The 26,519-nt window shown below is 34.4% G+C and overlaps 1 protein-coding gene across 1 annotated transcript in view; it reads right to left on the bottom strand.

The window, feature by feature from the left end:
• Positions 1 to 26,519, bottom strand: part of LOC141448774 (adenylate cyclase type 5-like) — a 206,349-nt gene that overhangs the window by 62,808 nt on the left and 117,022 nt on the right. Inside the window, exons 3-6 of the mRNA XM_074117378.1 lie at positions 22,869 to 23,060; positions 21,702 to 21,884; positions 12,280 to 12,460; positions 11,136 to 11,380 (exon numbers count right to left, since the gene is read on the bottom strand). Coding sequence (XP_073973479.1) covers positions 11,136 to 11,380; positions 12,280 to 12,460; positions 21,702 to 21,884; positions 22,869 to 23,060 — 801 coding nt within the window. The remainder of the gene's footprint in view (positions 1 to 11,135; positions 11,381 to 12,279; positions 12,461 to 21,701; positions 21,885 to 22,868; positions 23,061 to 26,519) is intronic.

The following is a 26,519-nucleotide window of genomic DNA, read 5'->3' as shown; positions in this document are numbered from 1 at the left end:
AATTGTAGTTACCAGGTATCACTTCTTAGGCGACGATATATAACATACAAAAGGCATAAATAGCTTCTTCTAAGGTGATATTTAGTGTTGTGCACCATCTTGCTTCTTTTTTTTTGAAAATATTTAAGTGCCGCCACTATTTATTATTTATGTTTATATTTATCACTTTTTTATTTAAATTTATTATTTATTAAGTGCTACTTTGCTAAGAGGTGCACTGCTTTTAGTATTTTTTCCCCCAAAATAGTTCCACTTTTCTCGCTCATGAAAATATATTTTTATATATGAATATAATATTCTCTTAAATTATAAATTTTCTTCGTTATCATTTTATATTCTTTAATTATAAAATATTTATAAAATATGGAAAATTTTATTAAATTAATTCTACACCGTATTCTTCCTTAACATAGTAAACAAGAACGTTGCACAAAATTATATGTAACCCAAGTTTTTTAAATTTTATCCATTTTCCGTGTAAATTTACTTTATATTTTCTTCTTAACTAGTCATTGTGAATACTGCAGTATTTTTTTGTTTTGTATAATATTCCCTTCAGTTTGATATAATCTATCTATTGCTCCTTCAATGTAAATTACATTATGAGGAATCAATTGATTTTCTTTTTTACATTTTCCATTTATAAAGCAACCCCTTAAGATTCGAAATGGTGCATATAAAAGCATATATTGGGAGAAAATAATAAACATTGGTGTTGAAAGAACGGAAATTTTAAGGTACCTCCACTAACGCAGCTAATTTAAAAGCAAGTGTTGGGCCAGGAGTCTTAATTCTTATCATGTGACAAAAATTTGCTCCCTTATTTTTAACGGTATGTGTGGAAGATTTTATGATTTTGCAGAATCAAATCAATCCGAAGCCGCGCAATTCTATTATAGAAATTAGAAGAAAAAATAAAAATTAAGAATAATGTTCATCAAGGAAATGTGAAGAGACGGGTAATGGTACGGATTTTGTGAGGTGAATGGAAGATGACAATAAATAGTGGTCGGTCTATGATTTGAAGGGGGGTAGAGGGGAGAAGAACAGGTAGGAAGTGAATAGATGAATGGAGAGGACGGAGTTCGCAAGGAAATGGATTGCAGGCGGGAAACCTACAATATACAGATCTGTGGAGAAAGAAATTATTAGTGGCAAAGAACATAAGATATAAAAGACCATTTCTTTTCTCATTCATTTATTTTAATTAGATGTAAAAGGCTAAAGGTGTAAAATAAAATTTGTACCGACTCATTTGCGAATTATTTCGGAAGACGAGAATTAAATCCTAAATAGTTTTGGTTATTACTTTCTCGTCGGTGCGCCACGATAACCACCGAGTGGTTAGAGTGCGAGGGCTGCAAAGCTAACATGTTTCGAAATTGTAGATACAATAAACATGGCTGCTAGGTCGGCTCTAGACCGTGGATTTTATTTAATATGATTTATTTATGGTTAAGTAGTCACTCCATCCACGAAACCTATTTTGGTAGTTGGACGTATACCCAAAAAAAACTGGCATTAGGTTACTTTCAACTGCTTCTCCCAGTTAGATAAACATGGTGATTGTGACAAGTTTTAGCAAGCGGTAACCAGGAGGTCGCCTGAACATGCTCAAAAACGTTTTGCGTTTGTAAAGAAAAAAATCAGTTACTTAAAATCTCGATATGAACAATTTTACATGATTGTAATCGTTCTTCTTAAATCTTGAAGAGATTTTTTGTGTTTTCAGTGTGAGAAGTTCCATCATCCTGAATTGATGATGAAGATAAGATCCAACCCCAAGAGACAGTTAAACAGATATGGACATTTTTGAATACCGTTTTCAATGTCAAATGATACCGAGTGATTTCCATGTGCACTGAAAATGCTCATTTCTGTTCACTACTACTTCTGTATCTGAAAACTGCACTTCCCTTTTTAAAACTTTCTCGGGTCCTTCTTTCTATTAAGGAGGAAAGCTAACTTGTCTTTGGAAACTTTAATCCAATAATTGCATAAGGCCTTTCTCTGCTTCACTTAACTTGATCAGTTAGATTCTCAGATCATGTCTATACTTAAATGTAAATTCGGTTCTCCATCTTATGTGAATGTAGGTCAAAGTTATTGATTAAACTAATGATCAAGTATCATTTGGAGTTACCAGATGTGCAATGCATAATTTTGTTAGGTGTTAACCGCTGTCACCTCTCAGACGAAATGACTTCCAGCGTGTTAATAAATAACATCCAGTGAAATCCAACGAATTCTACTGTTCTACTTTGCACCAACATTTCCTGACAATGGTCAGACAATAGAACACGGCGCATTCTAAGAATACATACTGTATTTGCAACACATAATAAAGTCCAACTGATAGACCGCAGCATAAATAAATAGAAAATTATTCATAGAAATTACATAATTATTTTTAGTTCAATTTTTTGTATTTATTCAACGATTTCAGTTTTTTATTTATTTATTTTTTAAATATTTTTAATTTCTAGATTAGTATATTATTTTTTAACTTCAAAATTGTATATATTACATGCGCAGAAACTGAAGTAAAATAAAATCGTAAAGAAATGAGGCCTGGAAGTATGATTGCCTAAGCTTGCTGGAGGTGCGAAAGCAAACTCTAACAAAACTAACTTGCTGGAGGTCGCTCTTGATCTAGAGACCTTGTCACTCTGCTCCTTCCGGCGAATTAATTAACAAGCCTAAATTTAGCTGTATACTGTGCAGCCAGGCAGAGTCGCTTGCTTCCCCAGAACTAGTTCTCAAAGATCAACATACCCCTGACACTCTCTACTATATCATGATTTTGTAACAAACGCTATCCAAAATTTTGTATCAGTTAACAAGAGTGTAACGTGGAAACTTTACGGATTGGTTGTGAAACTTTTGAAATTAAAAGTGAACTCTAGCAGGAAGTCATTCTCCTCTTTATTCATTTTATTTTACTATTTTTTATGACTAAAAAAGAAATATTGTGACGTTACAACTTTTTCTACATTGTGTTTTACCAGCGATACTCTTTTCTTGTGTCCAAAACGTTTTTTAGCGTCTCTCTCTCACACACTTTTGTATTAAAGTGGAGGATGCTGCAGAGTAGACTCATCTCGCTCAGTGTTATCAGGGCTTAACAGCCGTGTTAGTGACTGCGCAGTAATCCTAGTGAATTGTCAAGAATTCAAATGTGTTTCAAATCAAAATATAAAGAAAAAATTAGGATTTGGGTTACCTTATTATAAACTCCAATAGAAGAATCTGCAGAAATCCAGTTTACCAATGAGAATTATTTGGTTTTTATAATTTTAATAGCAAAACCTAATTCCACCACCGTACACTGAGCTGTAAGAAGCTCCCATATAGAAAAAATCTAAGGGCCAGCTGCTAGATTCGAACCTGGGATCTCCGCGTTGGAATCGGGTATATTCGAGTAGTAACCACCGAGTTAATCCCTTCCTTATCTCTAATCTAATTGATCTCATTCTGATATTCCCCAGCTTTGACTCAATAAATGAGATTGCCCTGACTTTTAATGTGCTCAGACATTCCACTGTGCTGTGCCAAATTTGAGAAAACAAACCTAACTTCTAAAATGCCATTATTTTATAAGGTAGACATACCACAGACATAGGTAAAGCTTTCAATGAATTTGGCTTTAGGGAATTCAGTAAGAACTTGTGCGTAAATTAAGTAATATAACTGAGAAATTGGTTTACAACAGTGTCGGGTGGCCCTGATAGGAGGTGTAGGGATGAGTGAAGAAGGATTTGAGGTGTTAGCAGTTTGAGAATGGAAAACGTTGAAGTGGTCCAAGTTCTTGACTAAGGGGAACGAAGGAAAGCTTACAGTTTCCCTTCATTTATCTGACTCTGCTACGAAGATCTCTTTCAAGAAAACTTTTATTCAGCATTTCTAACATAAAGGAAAATAGTTTAAAGAAAATTCCCATAATAGTATGATGTTCCAATATTTTGTTTAAACAAGCATCAGTAAAGGAAAAAGGAAACCGTATGCTATCATCGGATCTGATGACGTGGCAAGAGGACTGAGTATAAAACTGCATCCAAATTTACTGCGACTTATTAGGTCTGATAGAGGTTTCTTATACGTCAGTGTGCCTGTAAGTGTTTTTTAAAGTATAATGATATTTTGGTATGCGATAAAATGGACTTTTCCAGTGGTTACTTTAAATCAAATTTTACACGTGAAAACTGCTTCACTACATTTGAGAGTAAGGAATGTCAATTAAAGGGTTGTGTTAAACACCCGCAGGTTCGAAATCCCTGAAGAATTCGGGAGATCCACAGTGAAAAGGTTAAATCTCATCCCAACAATCGAAAACCGTTTGGTGCCGCTAATGAAGATTCTTCTCGCACATTAAGCCAAGAGTCTGTCGGGGTCATAATATAATCACTGACAGAATACTGCTTTAAGCGCAAACTTAAGTAAAAGCTCTAAGGTCAGAATCGCCATTTTCTAAGATAATCAGATAGTCTGCTTACACTTCCAGAAGAGAGCCTAGAAGAGCAAGTACGTCTTCTCTAAGACACTGTAGCTGTACATTAGCCTGTCTTCGACTCAGTTAGCCAACACGCCCGCCATACAACCATTTCGTATTACTAGATCATTTTCAGCTGAACTGCGAGTCCTCTTAAAATTTAGAGCTAATCTCAGAGTGTCAGAGTCTCTGAAGCAATTTGTTGCAAAGGGAATTTCGCAACTCGGTTGAGTATCAAAAAGGTGCACAGTCTTGTATTGATTTTTGAGATTACTTCTTTGCTTGATACAATAGTTGAAACGGGTCAATTTAGTCTGAAGATTGTTAAGAATTTGCTACAAATAAAATTTATTTCGACCTAAAGATAACTACATTTAGCTTTTCGAAAATGTCAGAGTTTGTGCGTAGAATGTGTACGTGTAATGTTTGGCAATGTATCCTGTTGGTTCGCTGAGCTCAAATCTAACCTTAAGCTATCCTCTACAGACTGTGTGCTTTCTGCAAATGTTTGCGGTTAGTTGGCTAGAACATAGCGACTAGATCCGAGAAGGAGCGCTAGTAACTTCCTCTAATGGAATTTGGCCAATGTCGATAAACATGGCGTACTTCTCTCTCATTCCAATCCATCTAAGGCAAACTTTTTATAACTTCTTATTCCATGGTTTTTAGGTCCTCATCCTCGTCATCCAGCCTGATACTTGTGACCCCTCCACATTTTCTAGGGAACTCTTCTTCTCTTATTCTAAAAACTTCTATTCTTTCTGATATCTAAGCATTAAATTCTTCCTCTTGTTACCTAGCCTATTAGTTCCTGAGCTTGGTTCAGAAACAAATTCATTAATTTTCCTTTTTTTGTTTCCTTATAGGGCCCAAGATTTTTAGTAAGATTTATCTTTCCCAAGCATTTAACTTTCTCGCATTCTTTTATGAGATATCCCATGTCTCGATGGCATGCATATCTTAATGTAAGTCTTAAAATGGTTAACATATTGCTTTTCTAGAGGGTACTTTTTAAGAATTTTTGAAGGGCCAAAATACAACTGTCTGCTTCTATAATTCTACATTTAATTTCAATAACGCATAGTTTTAGAAATTTTAGGTTGCTACCTATGGTTTCAATTTCATGTTTAAGTTCTGCCTGGTACTTTACCTTAAGTAAAATCTAATGTGAACCTAAAATGAAATTTAAAAAATACATTTATAAAATAAAATAATTCGTGCCATCATTTCTCGTCATTTTAACTGTGAGAACATACTGGCTGAACTACCGAAATGAATTTTAACAAAGTTAGGTGGAATGTTTAACCAGCTATCGATAAAATATTTCAAGAGTTATGTTATCATTTAATCTAACATTTAGTTATAATAATTTTCTGTTTCTCCTGCGAATTGGCTACATCGCACAAAATTATTCGAGTAGGAAACATATTTCCATAAGACAACTGGTTTAGAACCGGAAAAAAGGCTTATTCTACCAGAAATATATTATTTTAGATACTTAGGATGTTATTTCTCTCTTGTAAAATGCCATATTCATTTCTAATACGCGGCCAGTTTAGGAAGTATAACTATGTCTTGCTTTTCACATTGTGACAGCTACTATAATTATTTCTTTCTTGATCTTATACGTCTGACATTTTGATAAAAATAAATTTTTGAAGAATCCTACTTTTCAAATGTAAAAAGCAATTATGATTTTATTTGAATAATCATTTTAGTATTTTAGCGCATCAAGGCCAAGGTCAGTTCAAATATTTTTACTACAGCTTGCTAGTCAATAAGTCACAGAACGGCTGGAGTACCTTCAAACTGAGCGACAGTCCAATTAACGTCAACTGATTTACTTCCGACAACCTCCTGTTGAGACAACTGGCAGGAAGGCAAAACAAAATCTGCTACGTATCACTCACCTTTCATGCCACAGCTAACGAATTTAAAGACAGAAACGATTCTTCATAATCAGATTTTTTAATCAATGTTTACTCGCTCTTAGCAAAAATATAGGGACTATTGGTAATGTATTATGTTCGTCTTCGAAGTATGAATGTATAGTGTGGAATTGGCAGTAATTGATTACTCTTCCAAGCCTCACGAGACTCTTTTGGTGAAATATTCAGTAATGAGAATAATTAATGATAGATAATTAATTATATTAATATTGTAAGGAACTACACCCACCAAATATTGCATTACAACCAGGAATTTTGTTGGAAATCCTGCTGATAGATTCATGGGTACCTTAAGTTTAAGGTTACACTGTTATTTATTAAAACTGTTCCGGTAGGGCAGGGGGTGGTCGTCAAGAACTTCTCAAAAAAGTAATAGTGATGCTGATAAACACCCAAGTTTGACAATTTTTTTATTTTCTTCAATTAAAGACAAAATTTAAGAATTTTCTTTAAAATATATGGCACATACTCGTTTGTACATACAATTTTTTCACAACAACTTGGGTCAAACAGACTTCGAGAAAAACGTAGGGATTTTCAGAATTAGTTCTTTTTCATCTTTACATATTTGAAATACGTACATACTCAAAAATTCGTTGTAGATTACATTCACCATATTTTATGACCAATAATATAGGCTAGTGTTGGGTTTGGGAGTAGTTCAGCATCTAAAAGCTGGGAAATCCCTGACAAAGATAGTGTCAAACACACCACAAGTGACCTTCGGAGAGATGAGCAGAATAGGCAGTTACTCAGTGCCATCGTACATCATTCAAGTCTGGACTGGTCCAATTGTTTCTCTGTTGATCAAGGTAATAGCAACTTGCTGCGAATCTCTACTGAACCAAGCCCTTGCTGACTTTGTGGCTTCTCATTAAAATCATCTTTAGGCCCTGTATTCTCAAATACCTTTACTAAAAGAGAATAACTTTTTTTTGGACCTTCAAGGTTTAAAAAGATAAACCTCACTTTTTCGCAAGGATCTTGCAAATGTCACGAGATCTCGCCGGTATCTGGCCGCTTCTGTAACTAATTCTTTACAGGGCGTAGTGAGCTAGAAAACTTTTTTATAGTGCTTATGCAAACTGCGCATGACGAAGAAGAAACGGTTTCATTTCCTTTGTGCTGTCATTTGCTAAAGTTGGTCTTGGACATTTAAAGACCATAGTTCGAGAGCCTTTGGATCCTGCGGGAAGGAGAGATTGATTTATCTTACTAGATCTTCTACACCCAATACATCAATACTGTTTTGGCCGCAGCATCTGAGGGCCTGAAGGCGAACTGAGTCTGAAAAGTCCATCCACTAATTCATCAGTCTCTCAAAGAAACCGGACCTTTCTCCGCCAAATAGGTGAATTAGGCGTGACCGAAAAAAATAACATAACGCAGTCAGCATGAAATTGGAAGCTGCTACGGTGCATTCTACATCACCTGATGTTCTAGCAAGCCCGCACCGACTCTATGAAACCTTTGAAAATAAGTTTTCATTTTACTAAACAAATTACTATTGCGATTAAAAGATACTTTATTTCGAAAACCCAACGAACAATGATGGATTGAACTCTGATTCGCCAGCTGTATCTTCCAACGAAAAAAAGATTGAAACAAAAATGATTCTGCAATTGGCGGATTTAGAAGATCGTCGTATATCCACTTCGTACAATGTGTCACTTACAGCGCTTATTTTTTGGTCGGAAGACAACCCTCATCGGATTTCGAAAAGAGTACTCCTCCACTTAGGAGCTACATCGGGCTCTTAATTTTCTTTAATTCAGGTTACTGCCGTTATGATTACCACCTCTTCCGCAACTAGACACACTTGGTGTCTTTTTTCTGGTGGCTAATGGATGGAAAATGAATTCTTGTTGCTTGATATTACTAGGAAAGTTCAACATTTTTGAAATTAAAGCTGCCCCTAACTTTTATTAATCTGAACTTCAAAATTAATCACTTTTTTTTTTTATAAATAGTATTATTTTCATTTTTCACATTTTAGTCAAATAATATCATCACAAGCTGTAAACTGTTAATTTATCTAAGCATGAACATTGAGATAAGCTGTGAAAGCAGAAAGGGAAGTTGGCTTGGACAGGAAAAGGAGCCAAAGCAATCTGTTATGGTCCACTTTAAATCGATAAATTACGTAGATTTCATGACGTATAACTGACAGAGGAAAATTGACTCCATTTGAAAATACAAGTTACATAAATTTAGTGTTTAACTTTTAACGTATCAATATTTTGATTAAGTTTTAATATATTTAATTGAATATTTATTTAGCAAGCTTGTTTATATAAATTATTAACTTAAATAATAAATTATCTGTCAATTACATTATTTTTCCTTCGTAATTTGAACGAAATCAAATCACACAAAAAGTATGAATAAATTAACATGTTGGACTGAATTCGTTATGAATAAAATTACAGCGGCACCAGAGATTTCATATTAACATGCATCACATCTCCACAAAGTGTAGTACAGAATTTAATAGAGCTTCCATTGCAGGCAGCACTGAGAAACTTCATCACAATATTATTTTTTGGAATCCATCACAATATTAATAATGAAAAAATGAAGGTGTTAGCAATATAAAGTTACTCTTATACATATACTTTTATACTCTTATATGCTTAAATACTTATTTATTCTTATATAACGGGCTGACTTTCCTAGGGGAACTTGGTTAGAAAGAATTTTTTTTTTATTTAAAGTATATTTTTAGTTTAAAATTGAATTTTATGGCTGTAATATTAATTTAACACTTTTTTTAAGAATAATTAAAAGAAAGGTTCACTACAAAGTAATGCTGAGGTGGTCAGAAGTTTTCAAAGGAAGAAGCATTGAGTTTTTGAGAGCACAACGCACTGCCTGTGAAACGAAGAGCCATTAAATATGTACCGGCATTGTAGACTAAGAGATTAGCGTCAGTATTTAGGTGAGTACCCTTAAATAGCGCTGTTTACCCTGAAGGGTCAAGTCAGAAGCAAACTGCTTGGGAGTAATAGCTTTGCTGTAGGATCTGAAAATTCCCGACATTTTGGGACCTTCATGAATCGTGAACGAAGAAATGAACGCGCTCCTAAATGCTTTGTGTTATTTCAGTTTTAATAATAAAAACATTAAATATACCGTAGGGCTTCATTTTGACTTTTGCCAAAAGCTATGAATAGAAAGATAACGTTTTGAGGGCCATTTTCCACTTTTCAGAAGATTACAAGGTGTTGATGTCAGCCGACATTTGAAAATTACCTGGCACGGAAGTTATATTGTTAACTTGACTCTGACGATCTATTAATGTAACAAATTAAATAATAGCACTACCTCAACATGGCTTCTCGCAGAAGTATGACTGCTTTAAAGGAACGTTGGCTGCTTGTCTGAATTTGGAGCGTACCAATTATTAATTCATTCTCCCATTGACAAATATGATTGACTTCCACCAATTAACGTGGTCAGCCAGTATATGAACAGCCGTGGATTGTCAACTCGTTAATGTCAATCGAATTGTCTACTAAATCTGTTACCAGCGATTAGGTGTTCTAGTTTCGCATGGCATGGATGCACTCTGGACAAATTGCATTACAGGAACATTATGTGCTCATCTTTGTCAGGCCTATAACTTGCTATTCCAAGACTGTTTAAATTGTAGTTTGGAGAATGTTGAATAAATTATTAACTATGAAAGAAAAATAACAAATAACTAAAGAAATAACATTTAAGAAAATAATATATTAACAGATTTTAGTAGTCACATTTCTTTCTACAACTGAAAAATGTATATTAAACAGAATTAGAAAAATGAAACAATATTAGATAAGATATTTTATCAATTTAAACTATAACCTTCACTTGCGCACATTGTTGTTTTTATTGAAAACAGCCCTTCTACTGGACAAACAATTTTACCGTTTATTTCCTCCGTTCCATGATCATTTTCATATGATCGACCACATTCCGTTAAGTCGTCCACCATCTGACCACCTTCCACTTCACGAAGAGCTAGTTAGTTACTTTCATGTTTTCAGATCGTCACCAATTATTGCCTAGCTCCACCATTATGGTAATCTGAAGTCTCTTTGTTCAATTTTTGTTTTTATAAGTGCATGTTTCAGTTCCCGAAAAGCCAGAGCACAAATACTGCTTAAACCTGTTTATTAACCGGATAGTTTTAATTTTAATTCCATTCTAGTCAGAGAATATGAAGCAGTCAATCGATTGAAATACAATTCTTAAGAACTCCTAGATTCAAATAACAATTGATCTGCTTAGAAAGGGAATTTGCCTTTCTCGGCTCACTATCTGAGGCAACTATTGTTTGGTTATAGACGAATTCTCCCCAGAATCTATGGACGACTTGCGAACTAATCAGAATCACAACTTACACTTTAGGGCCGTCTGTATGTTATGCCAGGAGTAAAATAAATTGAGATAGCTAGTACCGTCACTACCAGAACCACCTTCTCTCCCTAAAACTTCCCTCAGAGTGTCTGGGTAAGTTGCTTCTTCGCTTAAAATGCTCCGAGGATCTCACTTGACAGTAATGGCGGGCAAGTAGATCTAACAAAGGCGTACAATTCAATCATACCGCGCAGTTTAGTGACTACATCTTTATTCCTATTACTCCTTTCTCTTTGCGAGCCCTCTCTTACAAGTACAATAATTGTAAACATCTAGAAAACTGTGTAACTACTTACGGCTTGTTGTTGTCCGAATAAATGATAAAGGGCTGTTAGTGCCAGTAATATTGCGCCAAGTACTGCTTGCTGTAGGCTGACTGCTAGTAGACAATAACCTAGATATGTAAATACTAATGGAGGTTGAGAACTCCGCATAATTGTGTGTATTGTCAGTCCGGAGGCTATCACCAACAGTGAGGCCCAGCCAAGATCGACTTCGTTAACTCGGCCGCGTCCAGACTTCTCCAACCACCAGATTAGACCTAATGGAAATTACAAAACAATGTTCTGTATTAATTAAAAAGATAATAAATTATTAAAGACTTGTTTGTTTTAAAAAATTTTTTTAAAGAAATAAAAATTTAAACGCCTAAAAATTTAAAAAAAAAAAAAAAAAACAAATAAAAAGATACCCCTATTTATAATTCGTGGATCATCCATTGCGGTTGTCTTTTTCTTTGTAAGATTATTTTTGTGATATTGTGATATCATTTTATCATTTTTGTGATATGTTATTTTTTTAATTAAAATAAAAAGTCATTTAGCTACATTATGAAATGTAGCAATGAACGAATGAAATTGCAAATGTAAAAGTTTGACTAATTATCTATTCTATATCGTTTTTATCTTTTATTTTAAGTCTGTAACCAAAATGTCTAAAGAAAAAGTTGGAATATTATGATCACGGTTATTGCCACAAAAGTACTAAGCCCAAAGAAGGCAGCTAAAGGGAGCCGAAGAAATCTCCATATGGCACTGACACTTGAGCAAGAAGATATTTTTATCCTTGGTGGAAGATTTTTCTTAAGAGTTTTATAGTATATTGTATGGGAATTTTAAGAATTTCGGATTGGGTCCAGAGCACCGAACTGAGAGGTTCAATCAAACGCTGAAAATCCAAAGAATCCAGTCATTGCGATCTAAAATTCTTTGCTCTATAGTTAACGCTCCTTTCTATGTCATCACCCAAGTCTTACCCTACTAGAGCAAAACATATTTTGCGATATAGTAGTTCCCTTAAATCCAACTACACTCATGGAATGTTGTAGATATCCCATATTATCCTTATTGCTTTAGTTGTTAAATAATAAAATTAATCAAAGTAAAGCCTTGCATAATCGGTCTACTTTTCTAAATTTTGTATGAATAGAAAAATACTTACCTGAATAGAGTATTATACAAATGGTGAACGAGAGGATGGCTAGTGGTAAGACTAGAGTGGACGGCCTGGCGATCAGGATGGCAGTTAGGGATCCCAAACAGATTATAAGTAATAAGAGTAGTAATGAGGTCATCTGCCTTGTATTGTACATGAGGAAGTATCGCTGATACAGCATTTCTGTCTGCAATCAAATGCCCATCAATGGGCCAGTAAGGTTAAATTAGGGCTATTATTAGCCACAGTATAATTTTTGTTAATATTTTGTACAATTTCACGTCTCTCCTGATGACTGACCATCGTGATGAAGCAACCCTTGGAGGGGGAGAACATGAATCTTACTTCTCTAAATAGTTAACATCTTTCCCTCAATTTATGTGCGATGATTTTAAAACAGGAATTACAATGAAGAACTGTTAAATCAAACAATCCGTAAAGAAGGCTTCCTAATTGGTATTTCTCTTTTAAGCAAAATGGACCGAACGAACAAAAAATGGATAAAAATCAAAATCTGTCCGTTTATGTGAAGAAGAAGGAGGAGAATCAATCTACATCTTCGCAATGCTGCACAAGTTCTTCTGCAGTGACACATAACTGCGCTTGATCCTACACTACATTAAAAAAAGGAATTTTTAACTAGAGACACTCAAAGTAATGGGATCTAATAGGTAAGAGAGGAGGTTATTGAAATCTTTAGCCTAGCTGACTGAAAAAATGAGGTGTTGTTCTCTTCGAGGCCTTCCTCATTACAGGTCCTGATGGCACAGATTTCAGTCGGAATAACGTAAATTGATTTTACAAAGACGTTCCATCAAATATTTAATCAGCTATTGTCTCGGAGCCTCTATATCTTTTGATCTTGAAGTCTCATGCACGTGTCTGTTATGCACTACTAATCTGTGAGTTTGATCTGCAGACTTGTTCTTAGGATCACTCCAAGTAGGTTTTCAAAACTCTATCGTTAGTCCATGGGTCGACTAAACACAAGAAATAATTTTTAAACTCAATATTTTTTGTTAAGAATATTATTAATTAGGGTTATTTCAGTGTTTGATAGCTGCAAGTTGACTACAATGAAACCAACCACACTTATTCGTATAAAATAGAAAATTCAGTCAAATATAATTTTAGTGAGAGAAAGTTATGAGAAATATATGAAATAAAACAGTAAAATTTTAATCTTAAAGTGGAAGTAGAAGCGTTAAAAGAGGAAGTTAAGGTGAGAGATATAAGATTAGAGTCGTTAGAAAATTTTACAAGGCAGAGAAACTTAATTTTTAAAGGCGTGAAAGGAGAAAAAGGAAATGAGAAAGAGACAGTTGCTACTTTTTGTAAAGAGGTTCTTGGCGTTGAAGTGTCGCATAATACGGAGGCCTATACTTTAGGATCCTCATACTTATTAAAGTGGAGTACGCAAGTAGAAATATCGTATGTCAAATTTTAAGGAGTAGCAATGGACTAAAGGGTACGGGCTTCTACACAAATAGAGACTGCACCTGGCAAACCAGAAAGAAAAGAGCAAAAATATTTTGGTACAGGAAAGAAATTTTGAAAATAAACCCAAGTTTAAAAATTCGGATAATGAAGGACTGTTTAATGATTCAAGGAAAGCGATTCTTTTGGGATCATTCAACTGGTCTAAGAGGTTCAAATGTAGAGGATATGAAGTGGTTGGAAGTATTTGTTGGCGGCAATATCCAAAATTTATAAAACTTATGAGCATGAATTGTCTAACAAAATTCTTAGTTTAATAGTAAGTGCGCAGAGCTTTTTCGAGTTTTCTTTTATTTTCAGGCGTCGCCAAAGTTTTAAAAAATTAAGTAACTTCTGCCCAATTCTTGGGTTGGAACTTTTCTAAAGCATATTAATTTTAATGAAGTTTTAGATAGCTGTGAACATACGGTACCAGTTTATGTATAGTACTATTCTCATATTAACTATCTTTTTAGCGTGAATTTTACTAAAGTTTACTTAGCAAATTGCGGTAATAGAAGGTGCTGTGTGTTTATAACGATATATTTCAGGTACAACAGTTCCTTTAGTTTTTGTGCGAAGTGGTTTTAAAACGGAATCCAAGTCTCGATTACTGATAGGAACTCCAACATTAGATAGCTAAATCTCTAAAGTGAAACCCTCGCAGTCCGGCAAGCACCAAGTACTGGATGCAAGGGCTGATGGGATATGAGGGCAATAAAAATCTTCGGTTAGATTGAAACACTCCTTCATGGGCTCTGAATTGTTTCACTGTCTTAAATTCATATCGAATCGAAGCTTCGTTGGCTGTGACTTTGGGGAGTGGTTTCCACCCTAGAGCCAATCCATTCTCATGCTTGCAGAGCTCATTCTAGAGTGAGATTGTACTTAGCCGACAATGAATTTCTTGAAGCGTCGTGTGGTTTTAGGCACTGCTTTTGAGCAGGTTAATGTTGGATGGTAAGGCCATGGTTGTTAATGAAGCACTGATTATGTCTAGTTAACTAGAGTTGTCGCAATGACTCTTACGAATCGCTACAGCAGTATATTGTAAATAATTACTGCTAATTCTGTTAAATTCACCTTTTTCGTTCGATTCGTCTAAACGTTAGAATTATATTTTTATATTCCTCCGCATTTATATTTTAAGTTCTTTTTTATTCTATAAAATGCAGATTAAAAGATGTTTCTTGAAGCAATTTAAATAATTGAGATGAGCCAATTAAACAATTTATTCTGTTGAAGTAAATAAAAACCTTATGATAAAAAAGGGAGCTTGTTTTTTAAAAATAATATTTTGTTTTTAAACCGCTAACTTACATTTTACGGCTGGAAAGAATATTTCAGCATAGATGAAGGCGACTGTGCTCGCCTTGAAAATACCTATTATCTGTTGATATTTACAACACAACTTGATTTCCGTTTTCATACTGTGAGATTCATCCAGATGTAAATCCTAATAATTACAATATGTTCAAAATCTAAAAATTTGCACGGAAAATACAAAATCTTCCTAAATGTATTTCATTGCACATTAAAATAAATTTTTGGATTACAAAGTGATAAAGTGATCCAAGTATGCCCTGAGTATGTGTTATATCAGCGAATTTTCCCTTTTTCTGCTCTACAACTTGTTACGATTACATCTATCACATAACACTATACCCATGAAACTAACAACAATTTCTGGAGCCCTTAGATGAACAGAATTAGCTTTAGCCAATTTGGTTATGGATGACGCTTGTTTACGGTTTAAGTTCTTGAAAGTTCTGGCTCAGCAGGACTGGATCTAACTTAGGAGGAGGCTGGAGCTATCAGTAGTATAAGCATAATCGGCAGAGATGCCAAAACCAAACTGAACGATGCCATTGTGCGGGTTATACTCCTTTATGGTATTCAGAACTGGGTCCTCATTATAGAAGTTTGTAATTTAAATGCTTTTAAGCTTTTACTGAGTCTCTAGCACTGTAATCCTTTCATTTGTAACTTTAATTTGGAACTTTTCAAATTAAGAATGAACTATTAAAGCTAGTAATTAAAATAACATGCTAGTTCTTTAAAATAATAATGTGTTTCTGAAAATGAGGGAGCAAAATATATATTTAATTTGATTATCAGTTGTTTTTAAAAACAATAAAGGCGGCTCGAGATCTTGATTTTGTCCAAAATAAATCAAAGAAATTTTAGTTAATACTTAATTTACGGTTTAAGTTCGTGAAAGTTCTGGCTCAGCAGGACTGGATCTAACTTAGGAGGAGGCTAATAAGATAAATCTATTAGCCAAATCCTTTTTAATTGTACGATCTATGATGGCGAAAATAAAAAACTTCTTTAAATAGTGAATATATATAAATTTTAAGAAAACTGACTGCACCTGTATCCTAGCGATGAGTGCAAATTGTAAGAGGTTGATGACGTATGTAGGAAATTTAGGTTTTAAACATCTGAGAACGCTACACGACCAGGAAGGAGGTCGCTTCAAAGGAATCCGTAGCAGTTGTGGCCAAGAGCATAAAGCGCTTGTGAATGGCTCTTATTGTTCCCTGGAATATATCAATTTTACGGGAAAATTATTAAAGGATTTTTTTTCTTAATTGTTTAGATGTTTTTTGAATTACAGAGCAGGTAACTGAACTGCCCGTAGTCTTGGCATTTTAATATTCAGTAAAATGTATTACAGGAGAAGGTGTCTCAGAAGGAGAAGAATAGAAAGGATGATGTAGATATTAGTAAGGAAACGTTAGTAAAAGGGACCGTAGTGAGCGAGTAATGAATAAAAAGCTTATGTGGTACGGTCAATGTGCCTTCTGGAAGTAGATGGCCAGGGTGGGTAGGTGGAACCGCCGCTAAAAATTGAAAGAGGAAGACCACCTCTTTGGGAGAGTGCTTCAAGGAAGAGAAGGAAAAGCGGCTTTATTGAACTTTAGTTTTTTCTTCTTTTTTTTTATGCAATTTTCTTCTTCGCATTGTTAGAGGAAGAATGCAAGAGAATTGTTTGTTATAAATAACTTTAATTTCGTTGCAAGCAGCAAACATGTTTTAAAATTCTAAATTTACGAGAAAACTTTAAATTACAACAACATTAATTGTAGAACAATAACATTATACACTAACAGAGATTAAAATGATGAAAGAGATGCTACATATATGAGTAGCCAAGAAAAACATAAGTGATACCTCAATTTCCAAAATTGTGCACGATCGCGTTCCTTCCCCAAACCAAAGTAAAAGAAAAAGTTTAAACGAAGTTAACGAAAGTTAAGGAGTTGTTACTTTTAACAACAAAGAAACTAGGTATTGCTTTTTCAAGGTGCACAACATAACAGCTGGGGTATTCTACACCTTATTGACAGATGACTTCTTTGCAGACTTTTTACAAATTCAGTTGTAGCATGAAACCTGAAAGTGTGCCCATACGAGACATGTATGTATAAATATCCAAACTGAAGTGTATAGTATTCTAAACCAATTCTACAGATTAAACCCAAAGCTTAAAAAAATTATGAAGTTTAAAACAAAATATCTGAAACACAATCTCTCAATATAAAAACAACCTTTATAATTGCTTAAACTAATTCTCCGTCCTAAACAATAGATTTTTTTTTTTTATCAAAAAACATCAAGGTTGATCCTGACGAAGTTATTAGAACAGTAATAAAGTGCCCCACACTAACCAGAAAAATACCTTAAGTCTGCTTTTTGAAACTGAAGATAACCAGGGTATGGTGCTTTGAAGGAGACAAGTCTATTAGGAGAAAGTTTCTTTTGACATGGATCGCGCTTGAAATGTAGTAAACAACAGTATTATGTAGATACTGGAACCAACTACTTTGAAGAGCATTAAGTACTAGTATCATATCCCTCTATTCTATGTATAGAAATGTTTTTCAGCTTGTAAGTTGAATAGTTTTTGTTAGTTTCTAGTGGTCCTCATTTCTGGCCATCTTACAGAATAAACAATATGTTTTTTACTAGAAGGGCATACATATTGTTGGGTAGTTAATGAGGGATTAACTAGCGTACTATCCTCAATTAGACGGAATAATTCCTACAATGTTGAAGCATTTAAATGTAACTAAAGTTCACTTGACCCTTTGTTGCATTAATAAAGGTCTTTCCTTTAGGGATAAAGTCAAATCTCTCAGCTAGAAGGTAATTTTCGGTATGCTGTAGATTCCTCTGCATAAGAGATGATGTGTTCACGGTATTGTGTTACTTTACTCAACTTTTAACTAGTATGTGACATCTCTTTAATGAATTTTTGTTATTCCACTTTCTTCGAATAACCAAAAATATTTAATTAAACAACAATCTACATGTTATTTAAAAAACAAAACAAAAAAGCCAAATAAATATGTCCACAAAAGCAATGTATGGTGGTAAGCAATGGATAATAAATCTTTACCTTAACAAAAGTTCAATTGATAATTCAACAGTTATTAATTTTTAACTTCTTTATTTTAGACGAGCTAATAAAAGATAGCATGGATGTAGAGATATAAGATAGCAGTTTCTTGCCTGGAAAAGCTACGATACCTTGGACTCTATATCAAAAAACGACTTAGTGGAATGCCGAAAAGTTCATTGTCTCAAAAGACAAGAACAAAAAAAATGTGGTGTGAACACTCCAGACGAGAGAAACCCTCTCCCACAATCAAATTCTCCTGGTAAAATGATGTTCCAAATAAAAGTGATATACATACGAGTACTACAGAATATATGAACCAAATTTTAAGTAAATTACGGGGTCATTTTCGAGAAAATCTCAAAATGTAGAAACATGTATTCATTAGGTGGCACTTCCGGCCAGTCTTCAAATTTAGCAATTTAGTTCCCCGTTGGATTGATTGGGCAAGTGAGTACAATACACTAAACTGGAGCTTTAAAAAATACCATAACCATCCCCTGATCTGGAGGTGCCCTTAACCGAATTTCCATGGAAAAAAAAAACTTACAGTCACCAAGTTTGGAGCAGTTTTCTAGAAAACCTCATTAGCAATGCGGTTCTTTCAATCGACCGATTTTGTCCAACACCTTATTGTGGTATTTACGGTTGCACCTGAATGAAATTTTAATTTACTGCGACTTTTCGTTCTCTAGTGGCGGCTAACTCATAAACAACCACAGAGACCAATTAGTAAAAAGCACCTTTCCGTACCTTTCTGAGCACCACAAAACGGATATTTCATGATCACAGTACTTCACTCAACTGTAGTGTGAGTAAGTAATAAAACTTCTGTAATATTCAAGCAGCTGTCTCAGCTGATAGCCTCAAGCTCTATGGCAGGTCTATCATTAGAACAAATGTTATTTAGATTATTTTGGACGGATATTACAATATGTGTTTATTATGCATAAATTAGCAGTAAACACAGACTTGGAGATGAATTGCAAATTAAGTAGGAAGAGAAACATACATGGAGGTATTGGGGCAACGCCGACATGCTGAGTGCTGTTCTCGACCAACACATTAGTAAATTGAGATGCTATTCATGTAATTCGATTAATTCCAGTAGGTACACATCTTGATACTACTAGGTACTCAGGTAGTACCTATTCACATTTTGTATGGAATATACAGATTTATTTATCTAATACCGTACTCATATGTACTCTGTGCTGAAGAGAGCAGTTCTACACATTGTTTTGTTTTAGAGTCAGGACAAAATTAATACTAACTATCCCATGACAACAGTATTGATTAAAACATAACTTATAAAAAGAAAATAAGTAAACAAAAATTACAATTAATAACATAATAATAATAATACTTTATTTAAAAAAGTAACTACATCATTTTAAAAAACAAGTATATTCGGCATGGCTACAGCCGTCTGCCAGATACAAATATTAAATGTCATTTTTATTTATTTAAATTATGCTTTATTTAAGAAAATTACTATATGGAAAGAAGTATATCAAATAAACAATTTCTGGCAACATGTTATTGTCTTCATCTACCTTCAACATGAATCTGTAAACATTGGAGAATGGTTTCAGCTAGACGTCAGGAGCGAGGTTGATCATAAATTTGTTTTTTTTTTTGTAACTTACAGAACTGAATAACATTCTCATTGTACCTATTCTGATAAAACGTCATGTAAAGTGTCGATGTAAACAGAGTTGAATGTGGGCTGTTATTTACTCTCAAAAATATATTTTCTTTGCCTTGTACTCATAATTCACAATTTATCTACTTTCACTGGGTAAAAGATCTACTATGACTCCGTAGGGTGTAGAGTTTGTATTGCATAGAATGTGGGCGTCGGTTAGATGTTAATTGTGATCACGTAGAGAGAATAATGTATGTATTAATGCGATAGAGTGTGAACCTGTGGGTTCATTAAACACAAACTATTTCTGTGAGTTATGTGAATGTTTAATTAACTGCAAACTTTTCTGCTTAAGGGTTAAGGTCAACTACGATGCTGAGCTAACATTTGCAAGTAACAATTTTACTAATCACAGTTGAGAAAATTGTGTGCGTTATACATTGGCTGCTTTTATTTCCTTAAACTTTGAGATTCACATGTCTAAAGCTAAAAGTTGCTTAAAGTTTAAATTGAACATATCTACCGTAATAATTCAATTATTAGAAAATAAAGGTTTTAATGTTCTTAAATTATTTTATAATATCATACGAGTTATGCATTTTTTTTTAAAGAAAAGAGATGTTTATTCACTCTCGAGAGGAAACATGAGTTGTGTATTAGGTGAAGTTTACATCTTAGCTTTACCTCTGCCCTGTTCCCTACATAATAGTATATAAAGTGGTGAGTTTGTGGTTTGTAGAAACTTAAGAGAACCGTTATCCAGAATCGTGGATGAAGTTTATAACTTGTCTCTCTACATCCCAGAAGACTACTAAATTCACTTCACTCCTGAAATTGCCAAGAGATTGGTAAAAAATTGGCAGATTTATTTATTTGTTAGTTGAATACATAGTTTTTTCTTTTTTTTAAATCAGTTTCTTTCAAATCAATTACTTTTAAATGCAAATATATAATATAAAGAACATATATATACAAAAATATACAAAAGATATGTATAAAAAGAACATATACATATTTTAATGGACACTTCTTTTTCTGATATTCTGACAGTATGAATTTTCATGAAGGATGTTTTTGCCATGCTACTTTATTCCATTTTCTTATCTTTCTAAAAAGTATTGAAATTTTGCACATTTCTTGAGCTGTTCCGTTAGTGTGGCCTGCTTTGTAGTCAGGGCATACAATGTATAAATCGCCTAGAATTTAGAAATGAGTGCCAATGGTGTTGAGCCAGAGTTTACCAATGGGTACCAAAACCCAAATAGTTTCCACATCAACTATGTTTTCAGTTTTCGCGTGCATTTAGTGAATGTAGGAGGTGACGACATAAGTCTTAGACTGGGCTACTGATTCATTAGCTAGTCAGTATTTGAGAAAGTGCCTAGTACACATCTGCTTCAGTGAGGCGCTGCTCTAACTTTTAATAGAAACTTCCTTACAAGAAAGGATAATGTTGAAAATCACTGGATCGCTTTTTTCATATCATTTCCTCATTTAGTGTATCTAGACTTGGACGTTGAGAAGTGGAAAAAAGTTAGTGCAAACACAACTCTGACTAAGAGATAGACACACATGAGGAAGAAGTCTGAAGACCTACTCAGCGCAAAGTGTTCTGGAAGAGAAGAAGTAAAAGGGATTTCAGCAACCTTTTATGAATGCCACGAAGGCATACGTGATAATAGTAGATTAAAATGAGAAAGGAATATGAATAAAATCTAAACGCTTGGTGGTTGGTGCAGTGCTGTTCGCCACCACTTCTCATTTGCTCAAATAATAAAGTAACCAATACTTCTCTAAAGATGAACAAAACATTGGTCTGATTTAAATACTTCAAGAACAACTCCAATTCGTCTTCAAAAGCCTTCTCACACCTTGTATTTAATTCATTTCTAAACTGACCTGTACATTTTTAAATCTGTGCGGCACCAGTACTCTCCGAATCACCTTAGACCAAGTTCTCTTTCTGACCAGAACAACTCTGGTGCCACCTCCTTCACTGTCAGCCAATAGCATTGAGTCTTGACCGCCACCATCGGTTGCCGCATCTTCGTCTTCTTCCAAGATTGAGTCAGCATTGTGACTCTGAAATATGCAACAAAAAATAGAGATTAATTATGAAAAACTGTTAAAAGTACAATAAAGAGTGAGTAATTTCGGGAATCATGTACCTCCCAAAGTCATTACCTCTATTCCCGAGACAATAGTGTTATGGATAGCTTGTAAGATGCGTGTTACCAAAATTTGTGCCTCTGTAGATGGCCTATTGGACGGTCCTTAGCTATCCAGATATCGGTGATTCGAAATCAGTAGCGAAGACTTGACAAGGGACGTCGATAAGAGCCATCCAAATAGCTAAACTCTGCAGACTAAAGGAAACGATACAGCTTCTAGCAGGGCCGCCGAACTGGGGAAATCGTAAATATCTCTTTTATGAATGTACCTTCATACCAGTGAATTGAATGTTCATTGACAATTATTTGCAGTTTAAGAACGCTTTGAGGTATCTGAGAAATTCTAGTCGGAGAGTATTCCTCCTCTAACAACGTTATTGAAGAGGTTTCCAAACCTTCCTTGTTTCAAGTTCAGGAGAAGTATCGGGGATGTTTGATTCCATTTTGGAACATCAACATCCATTAGATATTTAAACTGAAATTTGATTGAGGACTTGCACAGTCGGATTTTCAAAACAGTCGGTCGAACTTATAAAATAAACTCCTCCAATCCAAAACTCTCCCCATGATTTTACTAAACTACATTTTAAGTACCTAGTTAAGTCCTAATGCAGATCAACTAGAATTTGTAAGAAATTGCAACTTTCAAAAAGTCAAATATTTTTAATTTGCTAAAATTGTTTAATAAAAAACTGGTAAACCAGAAACCCTGCTCCAGAATCTCAGTTGAATCGCTGCAGGTGCCACTACCTTTTCCGTGACCTACGACGTGACATCAAGTGGCATGTATTCACCGGGGAACTATTCTTCCCAGAACTATTATGCCAATATTATGGTCCGCCTGGCCTCTTTGCAAAAAATACAATTACAAAAAAGCGAAAAGTAGGGTACTAACTGCGATTAGACTGGCTGATCGCAGGCGATGTGGAGTCTGTCCTGGACCAGAGCTGCCTGTAAAATGTTCAATCACTTCCCAGTTTGTCTTTTTTGGAGCAGTTGGTGTGGGTGTGGAACTTGAGGGAGGTGTAGCTCGACCGCGCAATGATGCACACCGTCTGGACCAGTCACCTCGCACCGGCTTTATATCCTGCAAATAGAAATTATAGCTTGATATTGTTGTCATCATTTTAGTATTTTTGCCAGAGCTAGTTTAGCAAATTTCTGCACACTCATCTACTAAGGAAGGTTCAACTTTCCTTCCTTTATTATGGAGATTAGAGTGAGGAAGTTGTTAATACTGCTTCTTAGAGTGTCAATCATTGTGTATCTCTTTTATGTTTTTCTCTGGATGGACAAACAAAGTCTCATCTATATTCTAATGTCTTTAACAGCGAAAAATGTGCTGATGGATAATGTTGTAAGATAATTAAAGTTTCATCTCGCGTTTATCAGTTTGCAGCCTAATCTGAGGAAAAAATATTCATTTATGGTACTTACTCCACTAGATTAGGCAGTTTGCAGAAAATACATTTATAAAAAATAAAATTTATAAAAGAATGCCTTCAATAGGAAACTACTTATTCCCGTGTACAGCAAGATGATTCCAAGTCATTGCTAGTCAGCAGGCCGAACTTTGGTATGCTTTCCCACAATCCTATGAGTTTATTCCGGTAAGTTAAGAACAAGTTTATACTTGGATAATAAGCCCTATCCCCATAAATAAGTGATTAGAGAAAATGTTTCTTTATCTCCTAAAGGTCTCGAGTGTTCGCAAGTCCAGAATTCCTCAAGCAATCTCCAACGTTGTTCTGGTGCTCGCCTGAATCAGTCAGATATGGTCTATCGTCCCAGAGAAGTTCCTACTAAATTTTAGTTACTTAACTGCCGCAAAAAGGTTAAGAAATCCAGAAGAGGAAACATGGTGCTTCTGCATTTTCCTACAGCAGTTCTGCTAAAGAGGCTCGGTAATGACCATACCACAGCAAAGTAGGGTGTTCCGTTTTTGTTTTAGTAAACATTAACAATCAATTTAAACTACTACTTTTTGCAGAAATTAAAAAAAAAAATGGTAAGATATAAATAAATGGATTAAAATATTAGCGAAGAAAGGTAAACAGATAACACAATGCTTGGTTGTGGAGATTTCCTTGTGTTGATATCGATGAAAGAAAAACCTTTTTAGCAATGTTCCATTTTATTCAAAGCTTTAGGCATTCAACTGGGAATGAAAAGAAAAACCAGCGTCTTCTTTTTCCTCTCTTTCCGATCATTCCTTCTTTCTCTTTATTTACAGCATACGTCTTCGTCTTCACTATAATTCTGATGAGAAATCTGCGTTTAAATCGATGATGTTGCTTATCATGGTCAATCATGATGAGTTTCTGCTAAACCTCAAGGTTCCTCCCACGCAACTGTTTTTGTACATACATAATAAAATCCTTTCCTCGAAAGCAACCAATCTAGATTGATTTCCTAAAGCTGACCTTCTCGAAATGCAGGTATCTATTTCTTTTTTACCAATTTATATTTGACAATGTCTGTTGTTCATTGTTATAAAAAAATTATGTTTATGTATGCGATCGGAGATAATATTTGGCATAAAATGCTGCAATAGAACAATCAGATTAATGTAGACGGTGATTACATTAATCTGCATCAAAACCGTTTTCTGATTGTAGTTGATAAGGCGATTTCAGCTCAAGTTTTGAGATATTACTATTGAGTATAAGATTGAGTTCATCTAGTCTAAAATGGATCTCGTCCTAATTGCTGATGAAATAAATCAAGTAGTTAACATTTTAGATATTTGAGTTTGTTCATCAATGAGGACCATTCTAGTAGAAATTGATATCAAACAAAACACTACTGGAAATATACTGAAGCCTGCATAATGGAAGGAACTTCAATGTAATAAATAGTACCAAAAATTGTATTTAAAGTAACTTGGTGGACGGAATGTTGCTTGTAGAGATAGAAAGTTGGATTTTGCATAAAGTTCTTGCTTAGAAAAAAAGATTCTAAGCTCAGAGAAGGATTAAAATAAGAAAGGAAAGGATCGTTTCAAGAAAATCGCTGCAAAAGTTATGAAAAGAAAAACTCCGGCTGTATGAGCGCCAAACGTACACAAAGAATGGAAGATGGAATTATGTGCTCTGATTGTTTTACAATATTGCGGGTAAAGAGCGGGATCGCTTGGTAATGGTTGGAAGTTTTTAATCCACATTGAACCTTTTATTATTTTCACTGTCTTAGTTCACTGCTAACAAAGTTAGCAATAAAAGCAGCTCCAGCAACGTTCAGTGTGAGTACTTTGCAAACTGGCATAGAGAGACGGAATTCTTCGATGACATAAAGCAAAAATTCCTTTTTATAAAGTAGAATCTAGGACTCTCCAAAACGTTCTCTGTCGGCATATTGAGGCTTACAAGATATGAACTTTCGAAGTATTTTTGCAAATGGAAGGAATGTGAAGAAATGACATTAAAAAAAAAAAACTTTATACTTGGGAAACCTCATAAGAGACTTGAGTGTTCCAGAACTTCTGAACATGTAGCCGAATCAAAAACATTCGTCGCTGAAATGTGCAGCAGTTGTACAGACCACTTAACTAGTCTAATGGCCACTAAGAAAATTTTACAACAAAGGGGATTGCCTACCCTCGGCACAAGGAGAGCAATGTAAAGAAGAAGCTTATCCAGGAAGTTATAGTTTCTCTGCAGGTACCTTCATGTCCTTTGTAAATGATGGTAAAGCGACAGTTCCAATCTCCTTGGCATTTTCAGCACTGTTCCTTGGAACCAGTAATGATTTCAGTAAACATTTAATTTAAAAAATTGAAGCAACGCTGTAGAAGATTCTTTGAAATGAACTCCTTTGAACTTTGTTCTATAAATAATTATTGCTTGAATGTTTTCCTTTAATATTTCTGTTGTGTTGACAAATTAAGGAGTATTTATTGCAGATTAGTATTTATTTATTAGTTTATTAGTAGTGATGGTTACTCTAATATTTTAGAGAAGATAAGCTATAATTATTTTCCAATTATTTTTTACTTGTTTATTAATATTTTGATTTTCTATAAATAACAAGTTTTTATTACTTTAATACGATTCTGATTTTTTAAAAGCACCAATTCTTTTTCGTTCATTTCTTTCAATTTTTCGTAATTACATTTGGCCTACATTAAGTAAAAACGAAATGTCCCACTATCCTTCAAAATCAAGATTTTGGGCTTTTCTAAATTGACAACGAAGCCCCATTTTCAGGAATATTCGCTTAGAGAGTTAATCAAATGCAGTCATGTTTCACTATTATCAGCAATTAAAACACCTTTATGCCGCCAATACTTCTCCACAACCTATTTCTTTCATCAAATCGTTAATGTAATTACTAACATAATGAGTGAAAAAATTTTGGCGTGTTCTGTCGACAGAAGTGTGAAGTATTGGAGGATAGACAAACCTGGCGACCAGAGATTATGATAACCACAACCAAACAGTCCTTATTTTTAGCCACATCATGTGGGGGTGCAAGAAGGAAGTGGCCTCAGTAGGATGTCTTCAGTAAGTACGATCAGAACATGTTGCTTTGAATAGAGGGTATATAG

The sequence above is a fragment of the Rhodnius prolixus genome, unplaced genomic scaffold (genome assembly GCF_049639745.1).
Source record: "Rhodnius prolixus isolate KJV_2025 unplaced genomic scaffold, Rpr scaffold_2, whole genome shotgun sequence".
In the NCBI taxonomy this organism is placed as follows: domain Eukaryota; kingdom Metazoa; phylum Arthropoda; class Insecta; order Hemiptera; family Reduviidae; genus Rhodnius; species Rhodnius prolixus.
This window is presented reverse-complemented; position numbering and strand designations above follow the sequence as displayed.